General features: G+C 44.6%; 1 protein-coding gene across 2 annotated transcripts in view; it reads right to left on the bottom strand.

Moving 5' to 3' along the window:
* The window catches only part of LOC119658228 (protein artichoke), a 517332-nt gene that overhangs the window by 31265 nt on the left and 468651 nt on the right, over positions 1-17416 (bottom strand). For both annotated transcript variants that reach the window (XM_038065501.1, XM_038065502.1), the window contains one exon: positions 9678-9940. In XM_038065501.1, the coding sequence (XP_037921429.1) occupies positions 9678-9940 (263 nt within the window). The remainder of the gene's footprint in view (positions 1-9677; positions 9941-17416) is intronic.

Below are 17416 nucleotides of genomic sequence, written 5' to 3'. Positions count from 1 at the left end.
CTCCAATATTTCTCACTCAAATTTGATGTTATTCAAAAAGCACGAAAATCATAAAGAAATTCAAATTAGACCCCATCCTACTGGCACTTCGAAGGAATCGAATTCAATCTCGATGATTTACGGAAGACAAATAATACTGCATATGATTAGCATAACTCTCTCCTCGGGCAAACGGTAAAAAGCCAACCCGACTCCTTAGGAAACGTTTTACGCCTTATCCCAATCCTTTATTTGAGCTATGTACACGAAAGGTAGGAGAAAATTGACAAAAATAACACAAAAGTGTGACTTGTAGAGATGTCCTGAATCGTATTCGACTCCCGCCTCGGAATTTATGTGCATTTTATTCAAAGTGGTTTTCTTATGTCCTCGAGAAACATATGCAAGGAGTAAGTTTTCTCGAGCAGCTAACATTATGTACATGTGCTTCGGAAAGTGGCAGAGGGAAAAAGGACCATAATACCATCAACGAACGAATTGTTCCTTTTGTGTGTCCGTGCTAGCTCCAAAGGGAAAATGCAAATACAAAAATGTCTGCAGACTAGCGCAATCATCGTGCTGGTTATGCTATCAGCGTACAGACACTGTTGACAGAAATGTCCTTTTGTTTCTGCTCAGACGAGAGAAAAACTATACGTGAAAGTTTGTGGAAATTAATGTGATTGGAGAGAGTTTGGGAACATGTTTATAAACAGGGCAACATTAAAACATTCTGTGAGTTCTGTATAAAGGACATGAGCACTGGGACATTCCTTGTCAAGGATGACGACCACGAACAAACAGAAAACCAGATAAACTCTGACGTACCACAAGCTTCAATGAGATGCAAATCAACTGCTCAAATACTTTTCCTTCAACAACCTAATAGGACACATACGTTCGAATTCTACTCCCACACGCTGTACCTCGCTCATATCCTTTCCGGCGAATATATATTTCTATTTCCATATAAGCGATTCCAGCCTTAAACGACGTTAAGTTGAGGCCATTTTCCGAGCTGTCTACGTTTTCAAGCTGATCCTTCTCGCTTGCGGCTAAAACATATTTTATAGAGACAACTCTGCTCTTGGCCCGGTGTATGCAGGGAATATACCCAGGCATCCGCCGCACGACGATGGGAAGCAAATTTTGCAAGAAATCGCCTTTTTATGAGATGCATCCCAGGTCCTAGATCCGGTCCTGGCCAATGGTAAATAGCTTAAAAAATCGTCCGGATGGAAAGCACTTTATTAGAGCCAGAGGCGCATTATGAGAAGCCAAGTTGATTTATAGCTAATTTCGATGGCACGAATATGGCAAGGGATATGCAGATATGAAGGAACGGAAAATTGGTTTGGTTCCTTCCACTTTTTGGCAGGATGGAGAAGGAGCTTGTGAAATTTATTCTGGTAATTACATTGTCAGTGAAAAGAATAAAAATTTTGTCGAAAGATAGTAATTGAGGTATCTTTTGTGACTTAGAACTTTTCAGGAGAAATTTATGTGCTCGGAAGGCTCCATAACTTATTCTATGGACATCTTAGCCCTCTATAGCGTGATTCGCTCTTTTTTCTTGAGAAACTTCCATTTTCTTGACGGGAAGGTTCCATGGAAAATTTTTGACTAGACCAATATGAAGACCGGCATACTTCTACTCTTTTCTAACTTTGAAGGTCCTAAAACAATTTCATTTGAATTTTAAAAGTCCTAAGAGGTTAAATCTCGGAACCCTTATTAGTTGAATGATTACCCCTTCTATTATGCTTCAAGTAAAACAAAATTTTTCAAGTTCGTTGACGTAGTGATAAAATGTGCTTCAGTTTTACTTAACACTGTGCAAGTGATAAGTTTACAGTGGGGAGGCAAATATAAGACGAACACAGATGTCCATGACGACTAGCATTCGAACCCAGAGCAACGAGATTGAGAGGCTGACGCTGTACTCCCCCAACTTTCGCGCCGTTAATGAAGAGTTGTAAAAAGTAAAACGTCAAACCCTAGGAGTGACCTATGAAAGAAAGAAGAGTCGTATGCACTGCCAGATCCCTGATATATCTGACACCATAGTAGCAGTAGCTATGGTGAGAGATACAACAAATTGCGAGTGCGGGACCATGGACGACGAAATGGTTTCGTTTTGGTTCGATGTGCGCAAGCGACTTACGTTAACGTTTACCAAATACCAAACGAACATATTTATTTCGGATAGGCTGGGCACTTTCGACGATGAAACTCAAAATATGAAAGGGAAAGTTCTAGTTGGAGGAGACTTTAACGCTAGAACTCTCAAGTTTTTCCCTAAATATCGGTAGCACTCTGGAATTGCCACGCTCTAGTCGCAAGGGCATCATCGCTGACCTTTGGTATAGTCTGTGGCGGTGCCAATTACTTCCAGATACTTGTCCAGTTAATTAGTTCCTAGAGGGTTATGTACAGTTGTCACATGGTAGAGTCAGTCTGCTGACAGCTCTAACCTTGTGAACGCCACAATGAGAAGCAAGCCAGGTGTGTATTTAAATAAACATATCACATATATAAACACGGCTTTCATTCAACTTCTGCTACCAACCTAACTTGGTAATTCCCAAAGTCGTGACCCCGAATTTAAAAAAGAAAAATTGCCGGGTTGAAGGAAAATGTAAAAGCACTGACAATGTAAATAGGCCTGCACACAAGAGTATGACTCCGACCGCGGTAAACTTGGTACCAATTTTTCCAGACTTGAATCCCCACGACCCTGAGATTTGGTTTCAAATCGTGGAGGCAAGATATAACATAAATCCACAACAGCATTATTTGCAAGCCATAGCAGTGCTACCACCGCGAAAGGTCACCGAAGTCCGCGACATAATTACAGATTCCTTGAAAGACAGCTCATATAACCGTTTATGCGAGGAATTAATAAAGCGGTTGTGTCCCAGCCAGGACGAGAAATTGACACAGCTTGTGGAGGACACATATACGGGTGAAAAGAAATCTTTCCAGCTTCTCCGCCGCCTGCAGTGCTTCGGCGGTACTACAGTTCCAAATACGCTGATAAAAAGTCTATGGTTAAGGAGCCTACCATCTGCTCTTCAACCGATTATGGCGACAATGGATGGTCAGCCACTACAAACTGCAGCCGACATAGCTGATGAGGTCTACGCCACACTCCGGTCAAGTATCGAGGAAACAACATTCTCATCTTCAGCAACGGAAACCAGTTTAACGCAGCCACTCCAGCAATTATCAAGTCAGCTTGCGGAGCTGCGAATGAAATTACATACCGTCAAACAGAAATCCCAACCCGAGAATACTTCTGGATTTAAATTTTTTTTTAGATTCTCGATCGCATTCACAGCCCAGATTCGGAAGTCTTCGTCCTCAAGGTATATGCTGTTATCACTGGAGATTTAATGTCGAAGCCACTAAATCCCTGAATCTACGTAAGTGGACTTCGCAAGCCGTTAAAGGCGGCAAACGCTCCCGTTTCATCGTCTTCATGCCGCCCGTTTATGTTCGGCAAAAAAAGAGAACACGGTTCCTTATAGACATAGGTACCGACATATGCGTTTATAGGACTATGCAGAAAGGCACGGTTGGAGCTTTCGGCTGCCAACTAAACACCAATTGCCACATGGAGAATCGTTAGTCTCACACTCAACCTCGGCCTTCGACGGAATTTCCCTGGAGATTTCTAAACCCACACTTGGAGCAGATTTTTTAACCACATTACGGACTCCTTCCAGGTCTTCAGCACCGTTGTCTTTGTCATTCAAAAACTCTCCTTACCTACCAAGGAGGGACGACAGAATGTACAATCTCTACCATCGCAAAAAATATGGAGGAACCCCTTATCACGATGTCTTACATGAATTTCCAGAAATAACTCGTCCGGACCGAACTGGAAAAATGACATGTCACCGAACTGAGCATCATATAGTCACAACGTCAGGACCACCAGTTGCTTTAAAACCCAGACGATTCGCGCCGGACAAGTTGAACATCAAATTATCCGTGGGCTGCACCCTTGCATATGATGCTTGAAAAAATAACAAGTGGAGGCCGTGCGGAGATTATCGTGCATTCAACGTCCGGATTTCTGCCAACATGTACCCAGTTCGGAACATCCAAAATTTCGCCCAAACGCTCTATGGTAAAACTGTCCTTTCCAATATCTGAAGTAGATACCAAAGACTGTCATCACAACATCGTTCGACCTTTATGAGTTTCCCTTTATAACATTCAGCGCAAACGTTCCAATGATTCGTCAACAAAGCTTCGAGAGGTTTGGACTTCTGCTGTGCCTACATCGATGACATATTAGTCACTTCATGTTCACATGAAGAGCACGCCAGCCACTTTTTCCAAGGATTAAAAGAATATAGAGAAGTCGTGAATCCAAGCAAATGCGTTTTTGGTCAGCACGTGATCAGTTTCTTAGAATACCTTATCTCAAAGGAGGGGACACGTCCCTTGCCAATCATAGTCTAAGCGATCCAATTCTATCCGCAACCAACCAACGTGAAGCTGCTTAGAGCATTCTTGGGTATGGTAAATTTTTATAGAAGGTTCGTCTCCAGAGCAACAGCAGTGCAGATACCACTCAACGAGATTCTTGACGGCAAAATTAAATGAAAAATTCACCAATCAAGTGGACCAGCGAATCTACCGTAGCTTTTGAAACATCCAAAACCCCACTGGAACAGACGAAGCTGCTTGCGTATCCAAAATCTAACGCACCTTCGACCATTTTCTGCGATGCATCTGAATTCGCGATTAGAGCAGTCCTCCATCAGCGGATTTATTGTTACTGGCAACCATTGGCTTTCTTTCAAGAAGGCTCGGACTAGTGGAACGTAAATACGGAGCTTCGTCATATGCTTGAGGCAAAAGGGTTCACCATCTCGCCTTCCACAAAAAGAGAGAGTGTTCACTGCGTCAATTTTACCGTGTAGATTGTACTGTGCACTTTACCACTGATATCCTGCACGTATCCGGTTCGGACAACGTCGTTGCAGACGCATTATCGCGCATTGAAGAGTTATAATCAACCATCGATTACGCCAAGTAATCCACGGACGAAGAGCTCAAAACGCTGCAACAAGAAACACAGAGCTTGGACTAAAGCAATTCCAAGTTCCGGGTGTCAGCTGCAAGCTGTGGTGTGATGTATTCACTGGTAACATCCGATCTAACATCACTAAACTATTCCGAAAAACTGTTTTCAACAGCTTACACTACTTATCCCACTCAGGGACAAACGCTACTATTAAACTGGTAACACAGAGGTATGTCTGCCATTATCAAAACGAAGGAATTGTCAGCGATTAAAAGTGACTCGTCATGTGACTGCACCAGTCGGGACCTTTGGGCAGCCATTATTTAGATTCGAGCAGCAACCCCCGAATACCAATTAGCTTCGGAGGTAGTAGCAACCCCCGATCAAGAAGGCATCACAGTGGTGGAGTGCTGTTTCCACCTTTTTATCTGTTTGTGGTCGTGGTTGAGGAGTTGACCATTGTCGTCCTTCACATAACCATCGAAACATTTGCGATCGCATACAAGCTCTTACGTGAGGCAGTATCTATTTCTGAAATCATTGCGATCTGCAGCAACTTTGGCTTCCCTGGTCAGCACAATAGCAAATTCCCTTTTATTACGACGTACACTACGCTGAAGTTTCCGGGATTTCGCTCGGTATCTTAGTTCAAGGTGTCACACCCACCATCATTTGCAACTGTCAATAGAGCCTTCGATCCCTTCCGTTCAACGATCCGCTTCCATCTTTCCTCAGTTATCTTATGACACACGTGTGAGATATGGCCGGCGACCTGTGCAGCATCTGAGAAATGAGCATTTTTAATAGCGACTCAATGCTCATCGATATTCTCAGACGAGATACTCAGTGTATCTGCCATCTGATCAGCAAGAAAGTCGAGCGAAAATTGGATCGTATAAGCGGTCGATGTTGAATTTAAGGGTCCGCATCTTTCCAAGCCCGGTGTGAAGTGAGGGACGCAATATGCACCTTTTGGGGCCGTGGTCAGCACCTTTCAAGTTGCACCAGTCTAGGAGACAATTCCTAAGTCAACTGCTAATCCTAAAGGGGTCGATTTGATTCCTCGTACGGTTTCAGTCAGTCATTGACGAAGCGGTGGAAGTTTCGGAAATCCACAAATTTCTCAACATTGTCGTTACGATCTCCGTGGGTCGCCATGCTGACTTGTCTTTGTCGAGAAGGCGTGGAACACTTCAGTGATATGATGACATCTTTTCTAAAATTTCTTCTTTGTTGAGGATGCTGGGAGTCCTGAGTCCGCATCCACTTTTTTGGTTCACGGACTCCTCCTTTTCGGGTTAAACACCCAAGTTTATTTAAAAAAGTTGACTGACGGAAGTAAGTTGGTTCCCAAGTGGTCCAGTCAGTTATCAGGTGGTTGCGGACTCAGGACTCTTAACATCCTCAACAAACAATTCAGTCGGCCTGGACTATATGTGAACTTATGACGGACGCCACTTCAATATAATTCGCACTCATGACGTTTGATGATGTTTGCGATTATATATAAATGGAGAGATTACCACCTGTCGCTACTTTTGGTTACGCTGCTCCCAGGGCAGAGGTGGGACAACGTCTGATGAGTTGCCTCTGCCTTGGACAAACCCATCATTGAACTTTTTTTGCATTCCTTGGTGCGCGATGATTACGACTGGTATACCAAAGCGCGGGATCCATTCTCGACAGAGGTCCTCGACACATGATTGTGCCGTAATGTCAGTCAGAGGTATTGCTTCAGGCCGCCGCGTAAACCTGTCGATGACTATAAGGCAATACTTGTATCCGTGCCAGCCTTGCAAAAGCCCAATGATGTTGAGGTGGATTGTGTAAAAGTGCTTGGTCGACCTAGGGAATACGTTTACTTCCTTTCTTACGTGTCTTGTTGATTTTGCACTTCTGGCACGCGATGCACTGCCGAAGCCTTTACGTTCTTGTTTATGGACGACCTGAAGTATTATGCAGTGACTAACCGGCTTGTCGCCCTATTGACTGGGTGCTCAAGATCGCGCTCGGTCCCTTATATGATGTCTCGCCGAGTAAGTAGAAGTTTGAGTCGAAGATAGGAAACTCCTTGAATTGAACGGTTTCAAACCCCTGGACGGCTTCAGTAAACACACATCCTAGCGGAGCAGACAAATAAACATTAAGGATCGCTTGGTGATGAGCGGCCTTGAGCAAGAAACAATGATAGAAATTTAACATGCCAAGAACCTTCGCATATCCTTGATCGTGCTTGCCAAGGGCACGTTTTTTATAGCTTCTCACTTGTCTGGGTCTAGTTGAATTCCGCCAGGGGTAATCATGTAACCAAGAAATTTCACCTGCTTCTGTAGAAATCTGCATGTTTCAATGTTTAGAACGAGCCTCGAGATAGTCCAAATGCTCAGATTCGGAAGAAGAAGCAACCAAAATATTAACCGTGTAAACGAAACAGAAGTTTAAGTTTCGTACGTAAGCCAAATGTCATCCTGGTGAACTCAAAGAGTTCGAAAGGTGTGCAAATAGCCGTTTTCGACATGTCTTCGGGAACAACAGGGATTTGGTGATACACCTGACCAGATCCAATGTCGTAAAAACATGGCAGTGAAAGCGCAAAGTCATGCATGAGTGGAATAGGTTACTAGTCGGGAATTGTCTAAGCGTTCAAACGCCTATAATCCCCGCAAGGCCTCCATTCGCCGTTTGGCTTTAGAGACCAAATCGAGTAGATGACCATTTCTTGAGATAGTCAAACTCTTTCGTTGCAACAGATAGCTTTTGAGCTAATAGAGAACACACCTTCGAGAAGATCGAAGAAGTGTTGATGTGGTGCTACACATCGTGCTTAACCGGCTGGGAGAAACTACTTTTAGTTGTGAAATCGCGATATTTTCGGAGGAGTGATCGAATGCGATAGTCGACAATGTCCTCGAAATCAATGGAAAGAGTGTCGTTTGCGCAGGTGGAAATGTTTCCCGACGGCTTTAAAGAGGTTGCAGGGTTTACTTAGGCTTCTGTTCTGGGGGGGATGGGGAGAGGGGTACCGGAAAATCGACACCGCCACGCCCGTGTTCACCACAAAGCAACGCTTGCTCAGAGGGTCGACTATTGTAAGGTAACGTGGTACTGCGCTTCAGGTAGCTGTCGCCAAGGCACTCAGCGAGCCTACATTTTTGTTGGATTGAAATTGCATCTGGTGGGCTCCGAATTTACGGTGGTACCAACAAATCGTTAAGGTCGATGAGGGTCCTGGCGTGCGACTACCCGAACGTGCATTTCGCGAAGTAGACCTCAACCGTGATTACGATCGATATCTACTTCCCGAACGGAAAATACCTGAAGCCGCCGTAAGCGTCGAGACTATATCTGCAAGTGTCACCACCATTGTCTTTAATTCTTCAACTTCCCAATTTGTCTCTCTAGAGACTTCCGCGACCACATTGCATGCGTACACATCATGGACATTATCGGCCATGACGGACATCACCTCCAGCAACTCCGAGTCCGCGTAAGCCAAGATGGCGCCGGTGCTCTCCGGGAGCTGCTACAACCAAAAGAACTTCGATAGCTTTGAGCCACACTTATCCCCACCCAGCTACCTCATTTCACGAAGCAGCTGGCTGCGGCTACGGTTGCCCAAAGTCCGCTCGTTCAAGAAAAGATTTAGCTTCGATTCCTCACTCACTGACAGTCGGCGTATCAGCTGCCCCTTAAGCCTGGCGTAGGCGCAGTCCTCCAATCATATTCTCATCGAGACCGATAAGGACATGATTAAAACGCGTGGCGTCTGTTGTGACGCCTGCTAGTGCGAATTGCCTTCCAATTGACGGAACAATGCCACCGGCTTGAGCCGCCAAAAAAGTGTCACCCTGACCGCGACCGCTACTACAGGGAGGATGGCGCCTCCACGTTAAACCGCCAGGACTTAACTGATCCTTCAATTCAACGAGTTTTCCTTACAAGTTCACCCTCAGGGTCTAATGTTTATCTTCATATAAAAAGGATTAACAGCAGAAACTTTTGAGAATTGAGTGGTTCTGAGTTCCCTATTTACTTGAAGTCGAACAGCATTAATTTTGAGGAGCAGCCGACTCCTACAGTCCAGTGAACAGACCACACTTTTTTGGGGAAAAATCCACTAGTTTTTAAAAAAGTTGCTAATGTTTTCCTCGTCGCGGCAGACATGATTCTTTGGACGTTGCCCACTTCTCGCTTGTAGAATAACGTGGCCGAAAACAGCTACCGGTGTTCTTGGCCCCAGATATTCGATTCAAAAATACGTCACGGATATGAATGCCCTTGAGCCACACACCATCGGTTCAGCCGTTGACTGACACCTCTAGTGTAGATAAAAATCTTCTTTGTCTGAGGATTAAAAACTCTTTACCATTCTTGATATCCAACGTAAATTTGTTCAGTGAGGAGAAGCCTTGCATCTATAAACCCTATTCTCCATCACCCTTCTTCACGGGGGTATATTGACCATCGTGTCACAAATGTACATATTTGCGCAATTTAAATATGACTCCAATTTAGCTTCGGATTAATGTTTCCTGGTTACTCCCCTTCCAAATCCATTTTTAATCTAATGTCTATATAGAAGGTGAGCACACAAACTGTGTCCTTTAAAGCAAATGCACCTTAAACTACAGTTATACCAACACATAAATATACATACCTGTGACAATTTCCCATTGACAATACTCAGCGATTCTAACGTAGTGCGAATATTTTTCAGACTATTATCCTTCAACGTCTCCAGATGCGAATGCGAGAATTGTAGATGTCGAATGTTAACACCGGGCTGGAAGACATCCTGCGACAGAGACGTGACTGAACGATCAAAATCGTATATCGACAACGATTGTATTGGCGAGGATATCGTTTGCAATGTTGTTCGAAGCGAAACGGATGTTGTCCCGGGACATTCGAGAAAAAGTCCTGAAAATATATTGCAGTCTATCAGTGGAATCCTTCAGGCGCTGGGTGTACAATAGATTGCATGCAGTAAGGAAGCTTGACAAATGGATACACAATACATTTATTTTTTATTTTCCAAAAATAAAATCCTGCGATGATATTCTGTTAGTTTGAAAAAGACTCACTGACATGGTTTCGATTTCCGAGAAAACTTTTCATCTTCGCATTATCAGGATTTGGCTGGCATAGTGCGGATTCTTGGGTAATCTGCTAAGGGATGAGTCCCCAAAGTACAAGCAAAGCCCAAGCTTATTGGAAACGCCTCAGTAAATCAATAACATTAACGAATAAACAAAACCGCATCGTTTCATAAACTCATTTGCTGGGGCTGAAGTGGAAATTCCCATCAGTCACTGAACTAATTTTCCCTGCCATTAATCCATTCCCTTGCTGATTGGTAAGATAAGACGAGAAGACGGCTCCTTTTAACCGGCAGACCGCATAGCATTGGAATTTCATTAATTTATCGAAATTAAGATGCTTACTTATCTCAGGATAGAACATTTTTTCATTATCTTTCATTCAGATCTCGAATGAAAGGTTATTTGTTTTAATCGCCGCCCTTCTGAGCGCACCATATCTAAGAAGCACACAGGATTCGTACGGCTACGTGCGTCCATTGATCCGGGCATCATTCGAACATTTCCTCTCTTACTTACAACGGATTAAAGGATAAAAATAATAATAAAGGGAAGCCCACAAGGTATTCGAACCAATTTATTATATTGGAACAGATGTACTTTGGGTTTCGGCTACGAGGTAGGCTCCGACATGGATTCCCAATATTGAAGGGGAGGATTTTGTGGCTGCCCTATTCAGTTTCGCACTATTATCTAGTCCCTATATCACTATTTCGGGATATCGAGCGTAGACCTTCCCTTTGCGAACATAAAGTTTATGTTTCGGAATTCTAAATACGCTGAAATCCGAAACAGAGGGTAAGGAGGCGTTTTGGCGCTTTGATACATGGGGGTGGATTCCAGAATAGGATGTTGTTTAGTTGTTCGAGCTGTTTGCTAATTGCGACCAGAATGTTATTTAAATAATTTCTGTGAATTGCCTCAAGTTTGTTGGAGCCTACTAAGAGTTTAAGTTGGAGTTGGTTTAGCTTCACACCCAGCGTAAAGTAAAGAGTTAAATGTAGAACAAGTTGGCGTGGGAAGCGCTCATTCGGTACCTAATGGTATGTTGTTTATGATACTTGTAAATGTCCGCAACATTGTTTAGAGGTTTTGTAGAAAATCTACAATTTCTCAGGTGGACATGGGCTTACATACCCATATTGACCTTTCATTCCTTAAAGGAGAATACCAATCATCTGGGTTTCGCGTACTATACGAAGTATTGCTGGCAGTGAAGCCATTAGAGCCAGACCAGTGGAGAATTTGGAAATAACGCACATAGTCAATTGTTTGGTGTTTTAAGTTAAGGGGTTTAAAAAAAGTGGGGACGAGTAGGACCGGCAAAACTTTTTCAGGAGTAAAACAATCACATTTGTAGGAGGAGGAGCCAATTCAAGAGAGATTAAACAGATTAGCGCAGAGGCTTAACGTCATGTTACTAATGAGATAATGAGAAAGGTGAACTTCAGGCAAATAAGTTGGCAGTCAAATATTTTGCAGGGCGAAACGTGGATTGGTATACACGCCCAAGTGTGAAACCTGCGAAACACCTGCTGTCCCAACACCAAGAGCTCTACTACCAAACCCTATCTCCACTTCCACACGAGAGTTCTTCCATAATGAAGAACTGCAGCCCTAAAATGGAACAAATTATATCAACTGGCTCTCCAGGTACGGGCTTGGGTAGGACTCATAACCCTACATGGAAAACCAAACTTATGGAGTCCCGAAATGAGCCTCGACTAGATTGACAACACAACGACGGATATAAAGCAGATACCCTGTCCCAATAGCGTTGCACTGGCAGTAGTCATCTGGTAAACTATGTGTTCGGAGGAGCTTCCCTAGCCAGCCAGAAAATGAAATCTGCTATTATTTGCTTTGAAAACACAAGCGAACGGTTATGTATTTTTAGTTTGCGAGGCAACTTTCGAAGCATAAGCCTCATTAACGTTCACGCGGTGGTCAAAGGGTAGTATAGATCCCAGGCCGAAACGTGGATTGGTACCCACGATGGAGCATAAAACCTGAGAAATGCCTGCTGAACCAACACCAACAGCTCCACTACCAAACCCTATCTCCACCTCCACGTGGTGACCGCTGGGAGCTCTTTCGTAACGAGAAGCTGCAGACGGAGAAGGATGAAGGCGAGTCTCCCGCGCCTAAAAACGGGAGAAACTGTACCAACTGGTCCTCCCGGTTGGGGGTTGGGTAGGGCTGACAACCCTACACGGAAAACCGAAGTTACGGAGCCACGAAAGGAGCCTCGGACAGGATGGATTTTAAAGCGACGGACCCGGCAACGACAACGGATCAACGATTTGCGCATTTTCTCATGGAACGCACGCTCCCTGTACAGAGATGAAGCCGATGAGCGGCTAGCCGATACCCTGTCCCAATATAGGGCTGATATAACAGCGTTACAAAAGATGCGATGGACAGGGACCGGTTTCCTGGAGAAGAGCCGCTACACCATATATTATAGCGGTCATCCAGTAAACCATGTGCTCGGAGTAGGTTTCTTAGTCAGCCAAAAAATGAAACCTGCTGTTATCGGCTTTGAAAACATAAGCGAACGGCTATGCACTCTGCGCTTGCGAAGCAAGTTTCGAAATATAAACCTCATTAACGTCCACGCCCCTACAGAGGAGACTGCAGAGTTGGAGAAGGATAACTTCTACGAGGCAGTAGAACGAACCCTCGAAGCCTGTCCCAGATATGATATCAAAATCATACTTGGGGATTTTAACAGCCAAGTAGGGAAGGAGCCCGTATTCAGGCGATACGTTCGCGTCCATAGCTTACACGAAAAAACAAATGATAACGGACTGCGGATTATTCAGTTAGCAAGGTCACACGAAATGGTTGTTGGAAGTACCGGGTTTGCGCGGAAAGCGGTCCACAAACATACGTGGGCCTCTCCAGACGGGACCACTTTCAACCAAATTGACCACGTGTTGATCGAACGCCGCCACCTCTCAGCCTTGATGAATGTCAGAACATATAAGGGGGCCAATATAGACTCGGATCACTATCTCGTTGGCATGGTGCTCCGAGCTCGAATAACAATACCACCTAGAATCCCCTCTGACAATCAGGTGAGAGTGAACACTGAAGCCATCCACAACACAACCCTCCGCGACACCTATAAGAGGGAAATGGATGCCGCAATAACTGCAGTCAACAGAGGACCTGGAGATGAAGCATCAATAAATGATCTTCACAATCAGCTGAAGAGCGTTATCATGGATACGGCCACAAACATACTTGGTCCCAGCCGCAAAAGGAGTCGGGGGGGCTGGTTTGACGACGAATGTAAGTTAGCAACGCAACGGAAGAATGCCGCATACCGAGTAATGTTGCATTCTCAAAAAACGCGGGCAAGCGCAGAGACTTATCACGAACTCCGTCGAGCGGAGAAGCAACTTCACAGACGGAAAAAGGAAGCCTGGCAGAACCAACAAGTTTGTGAACTAGAAAAGTACAGAGAGCAACCGCACCAGGTGCGAAGTTTTACCAACAAGTCAGCAGGATGAAGCCTTATACACCTCGATGATCATCCTGCCGTGACAAAGAAGGAAATCTAATTTCCGACAGAATGGGCATATTAGAGCGATGGGTTGAGTACTTTGATGAGCTACTGAACAACCAGAACATCGGCGAGTTGGAGGTCCCGCCAACTGAAGACGACGGGCAAATACTGCCACCACCAAGTTTAGGAGAAACAGTCCGTGCAACTCATCGGCTAAAAAGTCATAAGTCGCCAGGAGCCTGTGGAATTACAGCCGAATTGGTTAAGTATGGGGCGAACCAGTTACACCAAGTAGCTCATCAACTTGTGCTCAAGGTATTGGACAGCGAATCAATGCCTGACGATTGACAACGAGGCATTATCTGTCCCATACATAAAAAGGGAGATATCACACAGTGCAGCAATTATAGAGGTATCACGTTGCTGAGTATCATCTATAAGATATTCTCCCCTATCTTGCTAAGCCGGATAGCCCCATACGCCCAGAACATCATTAGCCGATACCAAACAGACTTCACTCCCGGCAAATCAGCAAAAGATCAGATTTTCTCTCTGCGGCAAGCGATGGAAAAACTTATGGAATATGGACAACAGTTGCACCATCTGTTCATCGACTTTAAAGCCGCTTATGATAGCATAGCCAGGGTAAAACTGTACACGGCCATGGGAGAATTCGGTATCCCGACGAAATTAATAAGACTGACTAGGGTGATCCTGGCCAATGTGCGAGGCCAGATAAAAGCAGCAGGATCACTCTCAAGACCATTCGACATCAACAACAGTCTACGACAAGGGGATGCGCTATCATGCGTCCTCTTTAACCTGGCCCTCGAGGAAGTGATACGTGATGCTGAGGTAAATGCAAGAGGTACGATCCTCTTCAAGTCCACCCAACTACTGGCCTATGCTGACGATATCGACATCATTGGAAGAACCACCCGAGACGTACAAACTGCCTTCATCCAGATCGAGCAGGCGGCACATGAGGCGAGATCTTGGGCTGCACATCAATGAAGGCAAGACAAAATATATGGTGGCAACATCAGCACCGAAGACGAATCAACCAACAATATCAAACCGCACTGGTCAAACACAAACACGAAGAAGAATAAGGATAGGAGAATACAACTTTGAGACCGTTGACAATTTCTCCTCTCTAGGGTCGAAAATCACAACCGATAACAACTACGATGATGAAATCCGCGCACGGTTGTTGTCAGCCAACAGAGCCTATTTGACCTTGCAAAAACTGTTCCGCTCGAAACGTCTCACCATAGGGTCAAAGCTTTTACTGTACAAGACTATGATCTTGCCAGTCCTCATGTATTCCTCGGAAACTTGAGTTCTTAGCAAGAAAAATTGCGAACTCTTGGCCGCGTTCGAGAGAAGAATCCTCCGAAGAATTTTTGGCCTCCTACATGAGGATGGACGATTCCGTAGCCTACATAATGACGAAATCTATGAGCGATACCATGATCGTTCGGTTGTGGATAAAATCCGGCTCAATAGGTTACGGTGGGCGGGTCACTTAATCCGTATGGATGAGGATGATCCCGCCCGGAAAGTCTATAAGGGCAATATCTATGGTAGAAAAAGAAGACGAGGCAAACCCTGCCTAAGATGGAGCGATGGCGTGGGTCAGGACGCCAGACAGCTTTTAGGGATATCGAATTGGTGGACCTCGGCGCAAAACCGCGATGTCTGGAGTTCCTTATTAAGGTAGGCCTAGACCGGATACCGGTTGTTGCGCCGTTGATGATGATGAACGTTCACGCCCCTACAGAGGGTACTGCAGAGTCAGAGAAGGATACCTTCTATGCGGCAATAGAACGAAGCCTCGAAACCTCTCTCAGTTATGGTATCAATATCATATATAGAGATTTTAACAGCCAAGTAGCGATAGAGCCCATGTACAGGCGATACGTTGGCTCTCATAGTTTAGATAAAACATCAATGATAACGGACTGCGGATTATTCAGTTAGCAGTACCCGGTTTGCGAGGAAAGCGGCCCACAAACAAACGTGGGCCTCTCCAGACCGGACCACTTTTAACCTAATTGAGCACATGTTAATTGAATGATGTCACCTTTCAGCCTTGATGAATGTCAGAACATATAGGGTGAGGGGCAATAAAGACTCGGATCAGTATCTTGTTGGCATAGTGCTCCGAACTTGAATAACAATACCATCTGGAATCCCCTCTGACAATCTAGTGTGAGTGAATACTGAAGCCAGCACCTATAACAGGGAAATGGATGCCGCAATAACCGCAGCCAACAGAGATCCTGGAGATGTATCATCAACAAATGATTTTCGCAATCAACTGACGAACGTTGTGATTTGTACGGTCATAAATATACTTGGCACAATCACAAAACGGAGCCAGGGTGAACCAAAAAGTCTATGAACTCAAGAAGCACAGGGAGCAACCGCACTAGGCTTGGAGTTTTACCACAAGTCAGCAGGGTGAAACCTAATACACCTCGATCTCATCCTGTCGAGACAAAGAGGGAAATCTGGTATAAGGAACTGTCCGTGCAATATATCGGCTTGAAAATCATAAGTCGTCAAGAGCCGATGGAATCTCAACGGAATTGATTAAATATGCAGGGGAGCAATTGGACCAAGCGGTTTATCAACTGATGCCCAAGGTGTCGAACAGCGAATCAATGCCTGATAACTGGCAACGAGGCATTATCTGTTCCATACATAAAAAGGGATATACCATGCAATCCATCAACTATAAATCTTGATAGGCTAGATAGATCTATACGCACAGAACATCACCGGCCCATACCAAAGAAACATCACTCCAGGAAAATCAGGAAAGTATCAGATTTTCTCTCTGCAGCTACTAATGGGAAAACTGTTGGAATATTGCCATTAGTTGCAATTATCTTTTCATCTCATTCAAGGCAGCATACTAGGGTAAAATTGGACAGCACCCCGCAGACACAAGACCGAATACTTGCTCACCAATCCTCTATAAACTCATAATGTCCATTATTAACAGAAGGGTCAATACACACCCCGAGAAAAATAGCATTCTGTCCGAGAAGCAGAAGGACTGCCGAGTTGGGTCAAGGGGTTGCAAAGAGCAACTCATTATCGACTCGGTAGTTGTAGGACAAGTAACTAGAGGCCAAAGTGTTGCTATATCGATTATGTCAAGACTTTCGGCAGCGTACCGCATACCTGGCTACTCGATGTCCTACATATGTATCCCATTGACTCCAAACCAATAAAGCTTTGGGCGACAGCCATGGAAGGCTGGCTTAGCAGTACAAACATCTGAGGGTGCTAATACCTCAGAGCCTATCCATATACGGAAGGGCATCTTCTAGGGGGATTCGTTGAGTCCCCTCTGGTTTTGCATGGCACTGAACCCTCTTTCATGAATGAATGATGCTAGTAGGCATGGTTTTGAAATAACATATGGCATACGTGCTAAGTGCGAGCTAACACATTTCATGTACTTAGATGTTATCAAGCTGTTTGCTGGTACTGATGACCAACTCAGAAGTCTGTTGCGAATGGTAAACCTGTTCAGCCATGATATTTGAATTGGACAAGTGTCGAATACAAGCCATCCTCAAAGGTAATCGCGAGTCCCATGCCGGACATAGAATTGGCGACTTCCACATCCAAGCTACCGAGACAGACTTCTACAAATACCTAGGAATTCTGCAAGGAACCCATGCTCAAGTTGGCGATCTAAAAGATGCTCTGCTGTCCGAATTCCTGCGATGTGTGAAGACTAGCTAGTTCTTCCCCCTAGTGGGA

This window comes from Hermetia illucens, chromosome 5, assembly GCF_905115235.1.
Source record: "Hermetia illucens chromosome 5, iHerIll2.2.curated.20191125, whole genome shotgun sequence".
Lineage (NCBI taxonomy): Eukaryota > Metazoa > Arthropoda > Insecta > Diptera > Stratiomyidae > Hermetia > Hermetia illucens.
The sequence above is the reverse complement of the archived record's forward strand: the minus strand, read 5'-3'. Positions and strand labels throughout refer to the sequence as shown.